This window comes from Aulostomus chinensis, chromosome 22 (assembly GCF_037954235.1).
Source record: "Aulostomus chinensis isolate RoL2024-O1b breed Wild chromosome 22, RoL_Achi_v1.0, whole genome shotgun sequence".
Taxonomy (NCBI): Eukaryota; Metazoa; Chordata; class Actinopteri; order Syngnathiformes; family Aulostomidae; genus Aulostomus; species Aulostomus chinensis.
This window is the reverse complement of record NC_141341.1, coordinates 19,918,402-19,930,579: the sequence shown is the minus strand read 5'-3', so window position 1 is coordinate 19,930,579 and position 12,178 is coordinate 19,918,402. Positions and strand designations below refer to the sequence as shown.

Sequence of the window (12,178 nt, the reverse complement as noted above, 5' to 3'; positions counted from 1 at the left end):
TCTTAAAGAACTGACATCTGGAAGCAGGGTTCCCACTCTTTCCCTGGAATTATTTTCCAGGACATTTTCAGCGGCTACAGAGACCAGTTATTCCATCATACAGTACGCGACTACATTTCTCTGTCCCCCTCATAGTTTGGAAGTGTTCTTTTCTACAGTTGCAACTTGCATTTACCAGATTGTTTCCATGTTTGTTACTCATACATTTGATGTTCAGTCCATGGCTATAATCTAGAGCAGAGAGGAGGCTGTGGCCGCGGGAGAGAACAACCTCACACTCGCAGACACCAGCGACACTTTTCAACTTAAAAGTCGCTGGTTTTGTCTCTAGGCACTAAAACCTTAACGCCGTCTTAAAAGTCATTAAATCTGGTGACAAAATGAACTGGAAACACTGGGTTGCAGAACCCCTCTGAGCTGAAATGCAAATTTGATTGGCTGGTAGCGTCACATGGGCGCTGCACCGGCTGGAAGCAGAGAAGCGCTGTGCCCAGAAAAAGGTGACGACAGACATGCATGCGCACAACGTTTAACTCATTAGCATTCGTTCACAAGGCAGGGGGAGGATAAATAAAATAATAGAAATATTTACCATTTCCAGGACATTTGTCCTTTCTTCTCATTTTCCATATGTTTTCCATGACTGGAAAATTGGTCAATCATTTTCCATATGTTTTCCATGACTGGAAAATTGGTCAATCATTTTCCAGGTTTTCCAGGATGCGTGGGAACCCTGTGGAAGACCTCATCCTCCAGTTTTGCAACCTTGCTCTACTTCACAAGGAGCAGCCTGAACTGTGGTTTCTCTCCAATATCATCCCGATACCTAAAGCTGGAGACTTCTCAAAACCAAACATCTATCGAGGCATCAGCCTGACAGGGAGAGACATACAGTCGGATGATACTAAACTGGTTGCATTACACCACTGATCCTCATCTGACGGAGAACCAAAATGGTCTTTGAGAAGGGAGAATTGCCGCGGCTCAGATCTTGGCCCTAAGGAGACTAATTGACCCAACTGCTGTACTGTGCTTCCTTGATTTGAAAAAAGGCATTTGACTCGATCCACAGAGGCGTGATGATGAAAACCCTTAAGGCCTACGATGTCCCTCCCAACTGCACAGGAGCTCCTGAACCGAGTGGAGTCAGAGTTTGCCAAGGTTGGCCTTCAGCTAAAAGCCAAGAAAACTGAGGTTAACCCCAATATCATCCCACTGGAACATCCACCTCTCACAACAGGAGGCACTGCTATGAAGGAGGTCAAGGACTTCAAGTACCTGGACTCGGGCCATTGTTGTCTATCATGGACCAGGTACCAGGTACCACATTTTAGTAATGGAAAAGCAAAAAAGTGAACCGGCCCAAGCTTGTACCAGTCAGTGGAAAAGGGGGGGAAAGCACTTGCATGGCGAGCCCTGAACGGCATGGCCAGTGTGTGGAACGCCAACCTCCCCAGAAAAATAAAGCTCAGCTTCTTCTATGCAACGGTAGAGTCTGTTCTTCTATACTGCAGCGAATCCCTGAAAACAACCCTACAGAAGTCTCTAGAAGGTGCTACACCAGGATGTTGCGTACAGCACTTTACATCAGCAAGAGTGAACATGCATCCAACAAGACTGTAGGAGGGAACACCAAGGGTGAGCGAGGAAATAGCAGCCAGGACAATGAGACAAGCAGGACATTGTCAAAGACATCAAGAACTGCCAGCTGGCAAATTTAATTTTTCCATGGGAACCAACACACGGGCGCCGGTCAGGAGGCTGTCCAACATTAACATACATGGATGAACTCAAGAAAGACGCAGGCGCGCAACGCAACGTTGAGCTGGCCGGACAGAGAACCCAGATGACCAGGAGAGACAATGGAGGGCTCGTCTGAGGACGACCCAAGAAAAGTAAGCCAATCACGGCAAATAATATCATGTATAAGAAAATTCACATCTTTAGCCAGTATTTTTCTTCCTTCTTAAATTACATTCACATTTATGAATCTTTTTAAATTTTATAAATCAGAGGTGTCCAAACTGGTCCAGTACAGCGCCGTGTGGCTGCTGGTTCTCATTCCAACCAAGCAAAAGCAACACCTGATCCAACCAATGAGCTGTGAGGACACAGCTTGATTGATTTAAGTAGATTCAGGTGTTGCTTTTGTTCAGGTGGACTGAGAACCAGCAGCCACACGGCGCTGTACTGGACCAGTTGGACACCTGGGATGTAAACTGATCATTTCCTGTAATAATGTACGTTTTATGACCATTCAAACAATATAACAGTTTTTCTCATGAAGTATTTATGCTGTACTTGTTAGTATTTTTACCCTCCGTGATACAGGATGAGTTTAATTCATTACTTGAAATTAATATTTGAGTTAATCACAATGAAGTCATGTGATTAATCACAATTAATTGCAAGATTAGAATAGCCGTATTTGTCCTATTTTTGGAGACTGGATAAAACAAACACATGAATAAAGAAATCCACGAGGACGGGTCGGAGGAATCTCTTTCTCAACTTTAAGTCAATTAGAATTATTTCTAAATCAGAGTCTCAGGAGTGTAACAATGGTCTGGTTCTGCTGCCACCTTGTGGTTTACTGAAGCAAACGCAGCTGTAGCGTGAGCTCACGGAGGGCCACCAAACAGCCTGCGAGTGGAAGCCTGGTGAAACAGGTGTTTCGACTTCAGGTTGTAGTTTGCTGGGCTTCATCATCCTGGGGAGGCTTATGAGGAGACACCAGCTCCAGATGTCACTGGACACAGTGGTGCTGTCAGTTGGGGACACATGCAAACTATCCCTGTCTTTTTGGGCGTCGTCACTTTCCCTCAGCATCCTCCCAGATGCGCTTTTGTTTGGATGGACATGCCACTCCCCCCCTGCTCATTGCCCAGCTGGATCTACATTTCTAACCAGAGGCACGACTGAATCAGTATTGTCTTGTTCACTGGTTACTGGGAGATGCTGTCAGCTGATGCCCGGAGACGCTGTCAGCTGATGCCCACAGACACTGTCAGCTGATGCCCACAGACGCTGTCAGCTGATGCCCACAGACGCTGCAGCTCTCCTGCCCCAGCACTCTCCCTGCAGGCAGCCGCATATCTTAGCGGCAGGTGTTGCATGCCAGCTGTCACTGTCAGTATTTGGCTGGACAACACAGTGCTGTGGTTATCTACACAGCCAGGAAAACAGCCCCGCCTGATTGATAGCAGCACCTTTCTGCTTCCAGGTATGTTCCTAACCAATCCAGCTCATTGGTATTCCTGGCTCAAGATCAGAAGTGAGCTCCTCCAGGGATGTATGTCCCGACTGCCAGCCCAGAGACGAAAAGACCATGGGAAGTAAAGCGAGGAGGTCTGGCCGCTGCTTCTCCACACGGAGGAAAATCCCTCTCGCCTGGGGACAGATTAAGGCTACGACAACAGCTAAAGCCCGTACTGGGTTACATCTGCTGTTGGCTCTTATTGCTGCTCTTCTCACAGACTAGTGGAGTCGGGGGTTCTCCCAGAGCCTCGCAGCACAACCTCCGAATGGCCCACCAATCAATGACCTGATCCTGTGGACTTACAGGTGAGGACATGATTATCCCTTTCTCAGTTGGGGGCTATCAAACCAGCATCAGAGGCACAAACTCAACCCTCTGTTCAACTGCAGTGGAAATGTACAAATGTAACACAACACGGTTATGACCGCATAACGAAGATAGAAGAGGCACTCTGGAGCCCCATTGAGGTGAAGGGAAACAAACGATTTAGTGATATTGATACAGAAATAAAAATAACTCCTGTGTCTGGGGCTTAAATTTGTTGTATATCACAAAACGCCTACACACTCAAATGCTAAAACAGTAAATTTCTATAGGTTTATTGTCTTGGTTTTGCTCCCTCACCATGTGTGAGGTTCGTGTGTTGAATCTTGTCGTGCCAGAGTCAACAATGTAACAAGCTGCTCTTCCATTCTTTGCTTGTGCAGCGAGTTTGTCTCCAGGTGGTTTTAGTCAGTCAGCGTGGAAGTCCTGGTAGTGATTGGTAAAACCATTCGTATCGGTGTCCCGAATCAATAGAATCAGTTCAATACAAAAAGATTTGTTCAAAACAATTGTCCCCTGAACCGTTCAATGCCCAGAGCACTGACTTACTGGAGTGAAAGTCAGCTTATGATGACCCCGGTCTCAGAAGCGACACGCCTTGACCAACATGTCAGGTTATTAAACACTGACATTTCAAAACTTCCTCACTGGATGTCAGAGATGAACGCTTGATTTGCAATGTTTTAGCTGATGAGCAGTTCAGCATTGTTCTTGGACCTGCTGAGCCTGGCTCCAGCAGTTCAGCCACCGAATATGACTCAGGACTCAGGTTCTCTGAAGAACGTTTGGAAAGCGATGACTCTCTGACCCTGCAGTGTTTCCGGGTCGCTCCACTCTCATCACAGGCCAGACTAGCAGTGTAACTGTACCTTTCATTCATGTTGCATGTTTGTGTGCTGATAGAGAAGTTATATTCTACTCCTGCATCACTTCTACCAGCCTTAATGGTGTTTGAACCTCATATCTGCAGCTAGCGGCTGCTACATGTTAGCCTTTAGCTCAGGGGATGCACTCACTCGGGGAGGGAATCTTCATTCGCTCCGCTCAGCTGGAGTGAGGCAGGAACCAATAGTTTCAGGAAGTGATTCAGTTCAGTTTGTTATAAGATTTGTTCTTAATGAACCGCTCATGAATGCCACTGCATGATCAGTTACATACCTTTGAGGCCACACGTGTGGCTGCACTCTGACCACGCCGACCAGTCAGACAGCTGGCAATTGACAGGGCACTCCACGACGCAGGAAGCATTCATCTGCCACTTCCTCTCCAGACCCAGCTGAAAGAGATGACGGCCGGGTTTCTACTCACTCTGTCTGCTTGGTTAAAGGGGCTTTGACAGCAGCAGGTGACTCAAACTCACCTCTTTACAGAACTTGAGGTCCACAGATTTGCCGTCGCTGCGAACACAGTCCAGCATGCGGGTTTTGATGCCGTGTCCACACACAGCTCTGTCACTCAGTTGACAAGTACTCCAGTCTGCAGGGAAGAAGGTTGGAACGCAGTTCCTGGAGTCAGACTCGGCCACCGGGACTCAGCTGTCAGCCTGAGTCCCTCTCAGTGAATTGATGCGTTGCTTCAGGCTCACCAGTGATGTTGTAGGAGTAGTGGAAGCAGTTGCTGTTGAGTTTGCAGGCTTCCGTCTCCGTGGTGGGCGGACACTCCTTCTCCTGACCAGGCTGGCGGCGAGGGGACGCGCTCCTCTCCCTACTACTGTTGCTGCTGCATGGCTGAGGAGCAGAGAAGGAAACACAAAAGGTCGAGGAGTCTGTCTCTCTCTGTCTCCCAGTAGGAGACAGGAACTGGCTGGGCAGATGGGTTTTTAACTGAATAAAGTTTAATGAACTGGGGCCAGTGAACAGCCAGAGAAATCTCTCTCTCTATCTCTTTCCAGTTTGACTGTAAACTAAAAAAACAGCTGCACTGACACTGTTTTTCATCAATTACACTTTTGGTCTGAAAGATCCGTCAGACCTGTGGTAAACTAAAACCTACATTTGCAGCTGGAGCAAAGCGAAGTGTCCTGATGAAACTCACCCTTTAACTATTCAATCATTCGGACTGTAGCTGACTAGAAGAGGAGGAGCAGAAGGAAAAGTTCCACACAGAAAGAAGAGTTTCTATCCGCTTCTTTTGTGAGTATCAGGAGTCGACGACGTCTTACCAGTGGACATGGGCTCCAGGCCTCCCAGTCTGATAAGACGCAGTCCTCAGGGCAGGGCAGCTGGCTGTTTCGGGCTCCCAGAGGCATGTCCTCAGGGTCACACAGGTAGTCCTCCACCTGCTCAGACGGGCCATCTATCGTGTTGAGCATGCACCTTTGACACAAAGCAGAGTTAGCGTGCTGTTGTTGGAGTAGCAGTTTTTCCTCCAAACTATAGATCAGAAAGCCAAAAGTGAAAGAATCAGTTCAGATTCAGGCTCCAGTTCATCCTCAGCCTGGGTGAGAGTGGTCGTAGCATTAGACGTCAGTCACTCAGGGACACTGACGCCATGTCCTGGGAACCAGGTGCTTTACTAAAGGCCTGTCAGATCTCTCAGAGCTTGAAAACCCTTGAGAGAGGGCGTCTTCATGGTTAACCCTAACTCGGTTGCTTCAAACAACCCTTTGACAGGCTCCTGAAAATCAAGAGGTTCTCTACACACTTGAACGCCTGAAAACTGGAGGAGAGGAGGAGGATCCAGACCGTCTGGAAAAGAAATATGACAGGAAATATGCTTCTTCAAGAACCACATGAAGAGCCAGGAGACGTGTGTGGAACCACAGTCTTCGTCTGTAGGAAGTTACAAGGGCCTAAGATGGCTGAAAAGAAGGAAACCATGAAACCTGTGATGATGATGATGATGATGATGGATACTGCAGAAATGAGAAGGAGAAAAGGGGCGGGCTAAAGTTGGAGAGTGAGATCTCTTTAGTTGTGCGAGGAGGATGGAGGACCAACATGAAGGGAATCTCCTCAAAGTCAGAGTCGACACTTTAAGAGGGAGAGAGAGAACACAAACTCGTCTGCTGGGTTCAAAAACACTTGTTTTCATCTGCCACCAGTGATAGTTTGGAACATATACGACAATCATAACTCAGGCGGTGCGGCTCTGCAGTCCACTGCCGGTCTCATTAGAGACACGAGCCTGAATCCTGTTGATCTTTCAAGGACTTTGAAAATTGAATCGGATTTCTGCGCTTCCCTCAGTTGTCCATAGGGGTTTGAAATCACTCTGCGTACTGTAACAGTTCAAATATTTATCAAGCAGTAAAAATACTAGATTGGAGAAATTGGGTCATTCCCACTGCTGTAGCGAGCTGATAGCTGAGAAAATTACAAGACGAGTGGAATATATGGGAAAGTAAGAAAGATCAAAGTCAATCGGATGTGATATGGAAAACATCAGAAGCCACATTTATGCAGCGTGAGTGGATGAAAGGAGGGGAACACGGTGGAGGTGCTCCTGTGTTCTGGGTCCTCTTACCGGACTTTCCTGGTCTGAACGCCTTCACCACAGTTGTCCTTCAGGTCCACGTTGCTGACCTTCCACACACTCCAGGGCTCTGCCACCCAGATGTACTGACCACAGTCACTGAGGCACGGCACCACCTCATACACCTGACACACACACACACACACACACACACACACACACACAAGCGTGTGTGTATATACACACACACACACACACACACACACACACACACAAACATACAAACATGACCTTTGACACTGACTATCAAAAGAACCAGAGGTGTTCATGCATTCCTGCCAGATTCACCCTTAGACAAACAGGATATGGAAAAGTGATGGCGTACTCACTTGTGCCTGCGGGAGAAGTCCAGACAGGAAGGAAGACAAAGAGTTTATTCAGATGATTGAATTATAGATCGTAAGCAACAGTCACTCTTTGATTTCAAGAGGGAAAATGTCCAGTCAGTATTCAACCGTAATCTTGGGTGAGAAAAGTTTGCCGCCCTCACCTGATTTACGTGGTCCAGTTTAGGACAAGGTCTACCGCCATTATACGGTTTTTCCCTCAGCCACTTGGAGCGAACTTTGACCCCGCTGCCACATGACTTGCTGCAGCGTGACCAGTTGGACCACTCACTCAGTTTGCAGTCAGAGGGACAGGGAATAATGCAAGCCTCCTCGATATAGCCTAGGAACATGATACGAGTGTCAGACCGGGTCCACGACAATCAGGATCATCAGGAACCGTGTTCTCTTCATTCATACATGGAAGGAAACCCAGTTCATCAGACAGAACGTTTCTTTAATCTCTCTTGTGTTGCTTCGTGCCAAGCTACTTTCCATCAATGCTAAGCTAGGTTAGCCATGTCCTGATTACCTCGGTGCCGAAACACAAACATGAGGAACAGATGAAGAACAGATGTTGCGTTTGTGGCCAGCATGTGAGCAGGAATTGTGAGGTTTCCCTTTCTCCAGTGCTGGAGGGCTCTGCAGTTGCTCCAAGCGGAGGAATTCTACATCTTCCCTCATGTCAGCGTGTCAGTGTGTCAGTGTGTGTCCATGAGTATCCTTTTGTGACAGCAGATGTTCTTGGGGCTTGCTGAAAGGTTCTGCGAGTTTAGCACCCGCTGAGGTAGGAAAGTAACAAACGGATCGAGTACGAGCACAGCACAAGCACCCAATCACCCTCCACGTCCCATCATGCACCCTTTCCCTGACCCCTCCAAAGACCACATCCAGAATCTCTAGTCTGAGGGCTTGAAGGAACAGCTACTGTCCATGTTGCCAATCAAAGAGCACGCCATCTTCTTCCGCTCTGAGTCACTACCAGATCCTTTTCATTGAGCAAACACAGACGCTGTCGGTCCCTCGAGTGCAACGACGCACTCTGTCTTCCCATGGTTTAGATGCACAACATGACAACACTTAGATTCCTAATTCCCTTTTCATCCTTTTGCTAGCGAGTCTCGTGGTGTGTTAATAAACGCACCGCTGATCTGGGCTGCTGCCTTGTTTGCGGCTCCCCTGACTGACTGTTAAATCGATGCTTGCGGCTTGATAGAAGCACAGGCTGACAACGGACTCGCTTTGGTCCACTGACGTCTCCGCTGGATTCATTTTTTAGGACAATTTGTTTTTTGTTTTTTTACGACTCGAGCAACTGAGATATTTACAGCTTTCCAAACTGAACTCCACCAGAACTTAAGTACCTGTCTGACTTTCTTCAACAGATACTTGAAGTCTGAAGTTCTCAAGGTTCTTGAAGTTCCTAGTTCTGGCTGTTAGGGTTATTTGAGTGAGTGAAAATTCACCGTGACTGTTGCAGCGAGACGTCTCCACGATGCGGTTATCCTGGTCATAACACACCATGGCCTGGTAGCGATAGCCTTGACCACACTCCTTGACATCACCTTGGACCTTCATGCCCAGTTGGCCCTCCATGCGGCCCCCCTCAGGCAGGATGCAGTCGGACCAGTTGCCCACAGGCTGGGCATTGTACTTGTTGCACGGGCAGTACTGGGTCTCACTCAGGGGATACACCTGGTTGTTCTTACACTGGTCTCGCTTTTTGCTCTTCCCTGAAAAAGCATGTCAACTGTGAATACACTGGATTGATGATCATCCATCCTAGACAGGGTTCCCCTCCTGGAGGCAGACAGTTAGTGCAAATACAGGGGTTCTATCTCCAAGAGCGTACAACTGAGATTATTCTTCATGGTCGGTAACGGTATACTACAGTAAGTACAAGCTGATGAAGCTGAAGCAACTCAAGAAGGAGAAACTGTCACTCACCAATCAGCACCCTCTTGTGGGTCCTGACACCGACACAGTCGGCTGTGCAGGATGAGAACTTGGACCAGCTGCTGAGCTGACAGTCCTCCTGGCAGGGCAGCTGGCAGGGCTGGGTGAGGGGGGGCATGGAGCTGGCAAACTTCAGACATGCTTCAATGTCGGCCTGTCCTCCATCCTGCTTTCGACATGAAACAGCTACAGGGGGAGAGTGACGGCGTTTTACAAAGACTAAGAAATCAAGACAGTCAGCCAGTAGTCTAGATGTTCTCCTCTGAAACTCAACTGTCATTTGCAGCTGTGTTCTGCTTCAACCTCTGTGTCGTTTTTAAGAAAAAACTCTCCTGACCCTCCACCTAAAGCCCCCCAATAATGGGCTGATGTCCTGGAGGAGATCAGAGACGCCAACTCACTGTCTTCCTTCATTTTACTCTGAAAAAGTCCCTATTTTAGACTGGCGTTCCATGAATTGTATTATTTGTGAATTATTTATTATTATGTGTTGTCATCATGTACATCTTATGTATGTTTAATGTGTTTATTTCATGGGTGGATGGAGGATGGCCAGGGGGAGGAGTCTGTCAGGTCACATGGGCTGGAGGGGTAACTCTGCAGGCTGGCCTTAGTCAGCATGTCTGAGAGGATTATAATAATTAAAAAATCAACTGCATCAATTATAGAATAACATTATCAGTATGAACAGAATCCTTTCTTCTCCCACAGCACACACACACTCACACACACTCACACACTCACACACACTCACACACACACACTCACACACACACACACACACACACACACACAACTCACACTCACACACACACACACACTCACACTCACACACACTCACACACTCACACACACTCACACACACTCACACACACACACTCACACACACGGTGGCTGTGATCAAATGAACGGTGCAGCTCCAGTGAGAGAGCAGTCGAGGATCAGGACCTCCAGCTTCTGGATGTTAAACAGGGTTCTCCTCCAGATGGTCCAGAGATGTCAGCAGGTGTCAGGGATGGAGAAGCGCTCCTTTATCCCTGCGCTACAAGTCGTGAGTGAGAGGGTGGCTTGTATTGAACTGTCAGAGGATCCTGTTACTGGTAATGGAAGATAATGGCCAGAGTCTTCCAAGATGGAGGAGCAGGATGCTCATCATTGGAATCCAATATGTGTCTCTGAGACGTTAATGGGAGTCTGAGAGGAACGACACCCGACTGTCTTCTGGAGTTCTTCTCCACACTCAGACCTGCTCGGCAACAGCAGCCCATCACACATGAGGTCACACACTGAGCTGGCAGGGCTGAGATTCAATCCAATCAGTAGAAAGGGGAAAACAAGGGTGTGTGTGCGTGTGTGTGAGTGTGTGCATGCGTGTGTGTGTGTGTGTGTGTGCATGCGTGTGTGTGAGTGTGTGTGTGCATGCGTGTGTGTTTGTGTGTGTGTGTGTGTCCTCACCTCGGACCTGCAGGCCCGGGCCACAGGTCTCCTGAGCTCCGGGGCTGTCCTGTCGAACTGTCCATGGAACCAGCTGGCATCTCCGCCACTTGTGGGTTTTCCATCTGTGGACGAAGGTGAACAAAAATGAGTGAATGAGAGGAGGTTAAAGGTCAGGCGGTGATGAGGCTCGTTCCATCAAGGCCTTTGAGGCTTCATAATGCTACAACATGTTCTACCTGTACCTGTGTAGGATATGGACCAGTATTAATATTTAACTTCTCAAAATGGTTGTTGGAGCAGCTTCGTGAACCAGCGGGTCCAGGTACCTGTATCCGTGACAGACGGACGGAGCCTCACACTCTCTCTCCTGGGTCAGAACCTCAGGACAGTCCTGACCCCCATTGGCTGGTAACTGGATGACGATACGTTTCCTTTGCTGCGTCTTCTTTGTTTTGCCACCTATGAAATCCAAACAGACTCAGGAATGTTAGCTGAGCTGCATCTCATTAGTGACACACAGAGTTCAGCCGCGTGTGAGGGTCTTTGAACAGGCACAGGAGGAGCGGGTGTGCTGCTGAAGCTCATGTTGCGGAGTCAAGTGGAATATTGAATAACATCCTCATCATGTACTCAGTGGTGTATTGATACACCTCCAGGGGTGATGAGGTCATTGCCTTTGCAGGAAGTCCATGCCTATAACGGGATCTTACTGGGATCACTTACAGCATCCGACTGGAATGGATGGAGAAGAGTTACCAATCCATATGACTGCGTTTGACATTGTGGCTCCACAGGAAGCTGCACAGGCAGAGGTGCACCCTGCACTCTTGCCAAGACGATCAGAATGGCTCACGCTGCACGGCGTTTTTGCTTTTGACAATGTGTTCGTGGACATGAGGGCTCCAGAGCTCTGGCAACTACTGCTGTGGTAGCATAGCGCCGCACAGGGCGACGTCAGACCTGCAGCGTCTGCTCCTGCTTTGTTGTGTATGTTTGCACCGAACCAGGAGTTCTTGAGACAGAAGGAGGACTGCAAGTGCCAGCTGATGTGTGTAGAACAGGCCGATTCAATCAACAGGCGTGTGACGATGTGTGACATCATCGAAAATCAGCGTGAGCTGTTCTTGTCAGTTCAGGTGATTGCCTGTTTCTGAAAGTAATCTCAGCAGCAACGTTCCCTGTGGTCAGGGTCATCGCTGAGTGTAGGACTCCAGTTAGGACGGTTCCTTCAGTAACACTGCCCAGATCTTAGATTGAAAGGTTTTGCATCCAGTTTTATGTCTAAAATGCAGAAAAACTAGTCCCTGCTTTTGTCACTTGCAGGCTGGATTACTGCACCTCCCTCCTACCAGGCTGGACTAATAAGTCCCTAAAGACTCTCCAGCTGGTCCAGAACGCTGCT

General features: G+C 48.1%; 1 protein-coding gene across 1 annotated transcript in view; it reads right to left on the bottom strand.

Annotated features, from left to right (window-relative positions):
• Positions 1-12,178, bottom strand: part of thsd7aa (thrombospondin, type I, domain containing 7Aa) — a 104,150-nt gene that overhangs the window by 14,662 nt on the left and 77,310 nt on the right. Inside the window, exons 10-19 of the mRNA XM_086193286.1 lie at positions 11,103-11,235; positions 10,795-10,898; positions 9,331-9,525; positions 8,850-9,116; positions 7,548-7,726; positions 7,049-7,182; positions 5,745-5,898; positions 5,169-5,310; positions 4,944-5,059; positions 4,742-4,859 (exon numbers count right to left, since the gene is read on the bottom strand). Coding sequence (XP_086049412.1) covers positions 4,742-4,859; positions 4,944-5,059; positions 5,169-5,310; positions 5,745-5,898; positions 7,049-7,182; positions 7,548-7,726; positions 8,850-9,116; positions 9,331-9,525; positions 10,795-10,898; positions 11,103-11,235 — 1,542 coding nt within the window. The remainder of the gene's footprint in view (positions 1-4,741; positions 4,860-4,943; positions 5,060-5,168; positions 5,311-5,744; positions 5,899-7,048; positions 7,183-7,547; positions 7,727-8,849; positions 9,117-9,330; positions 9,526-10,794; positions 10,899-11,102; positions 11,236-12,178) is intronic.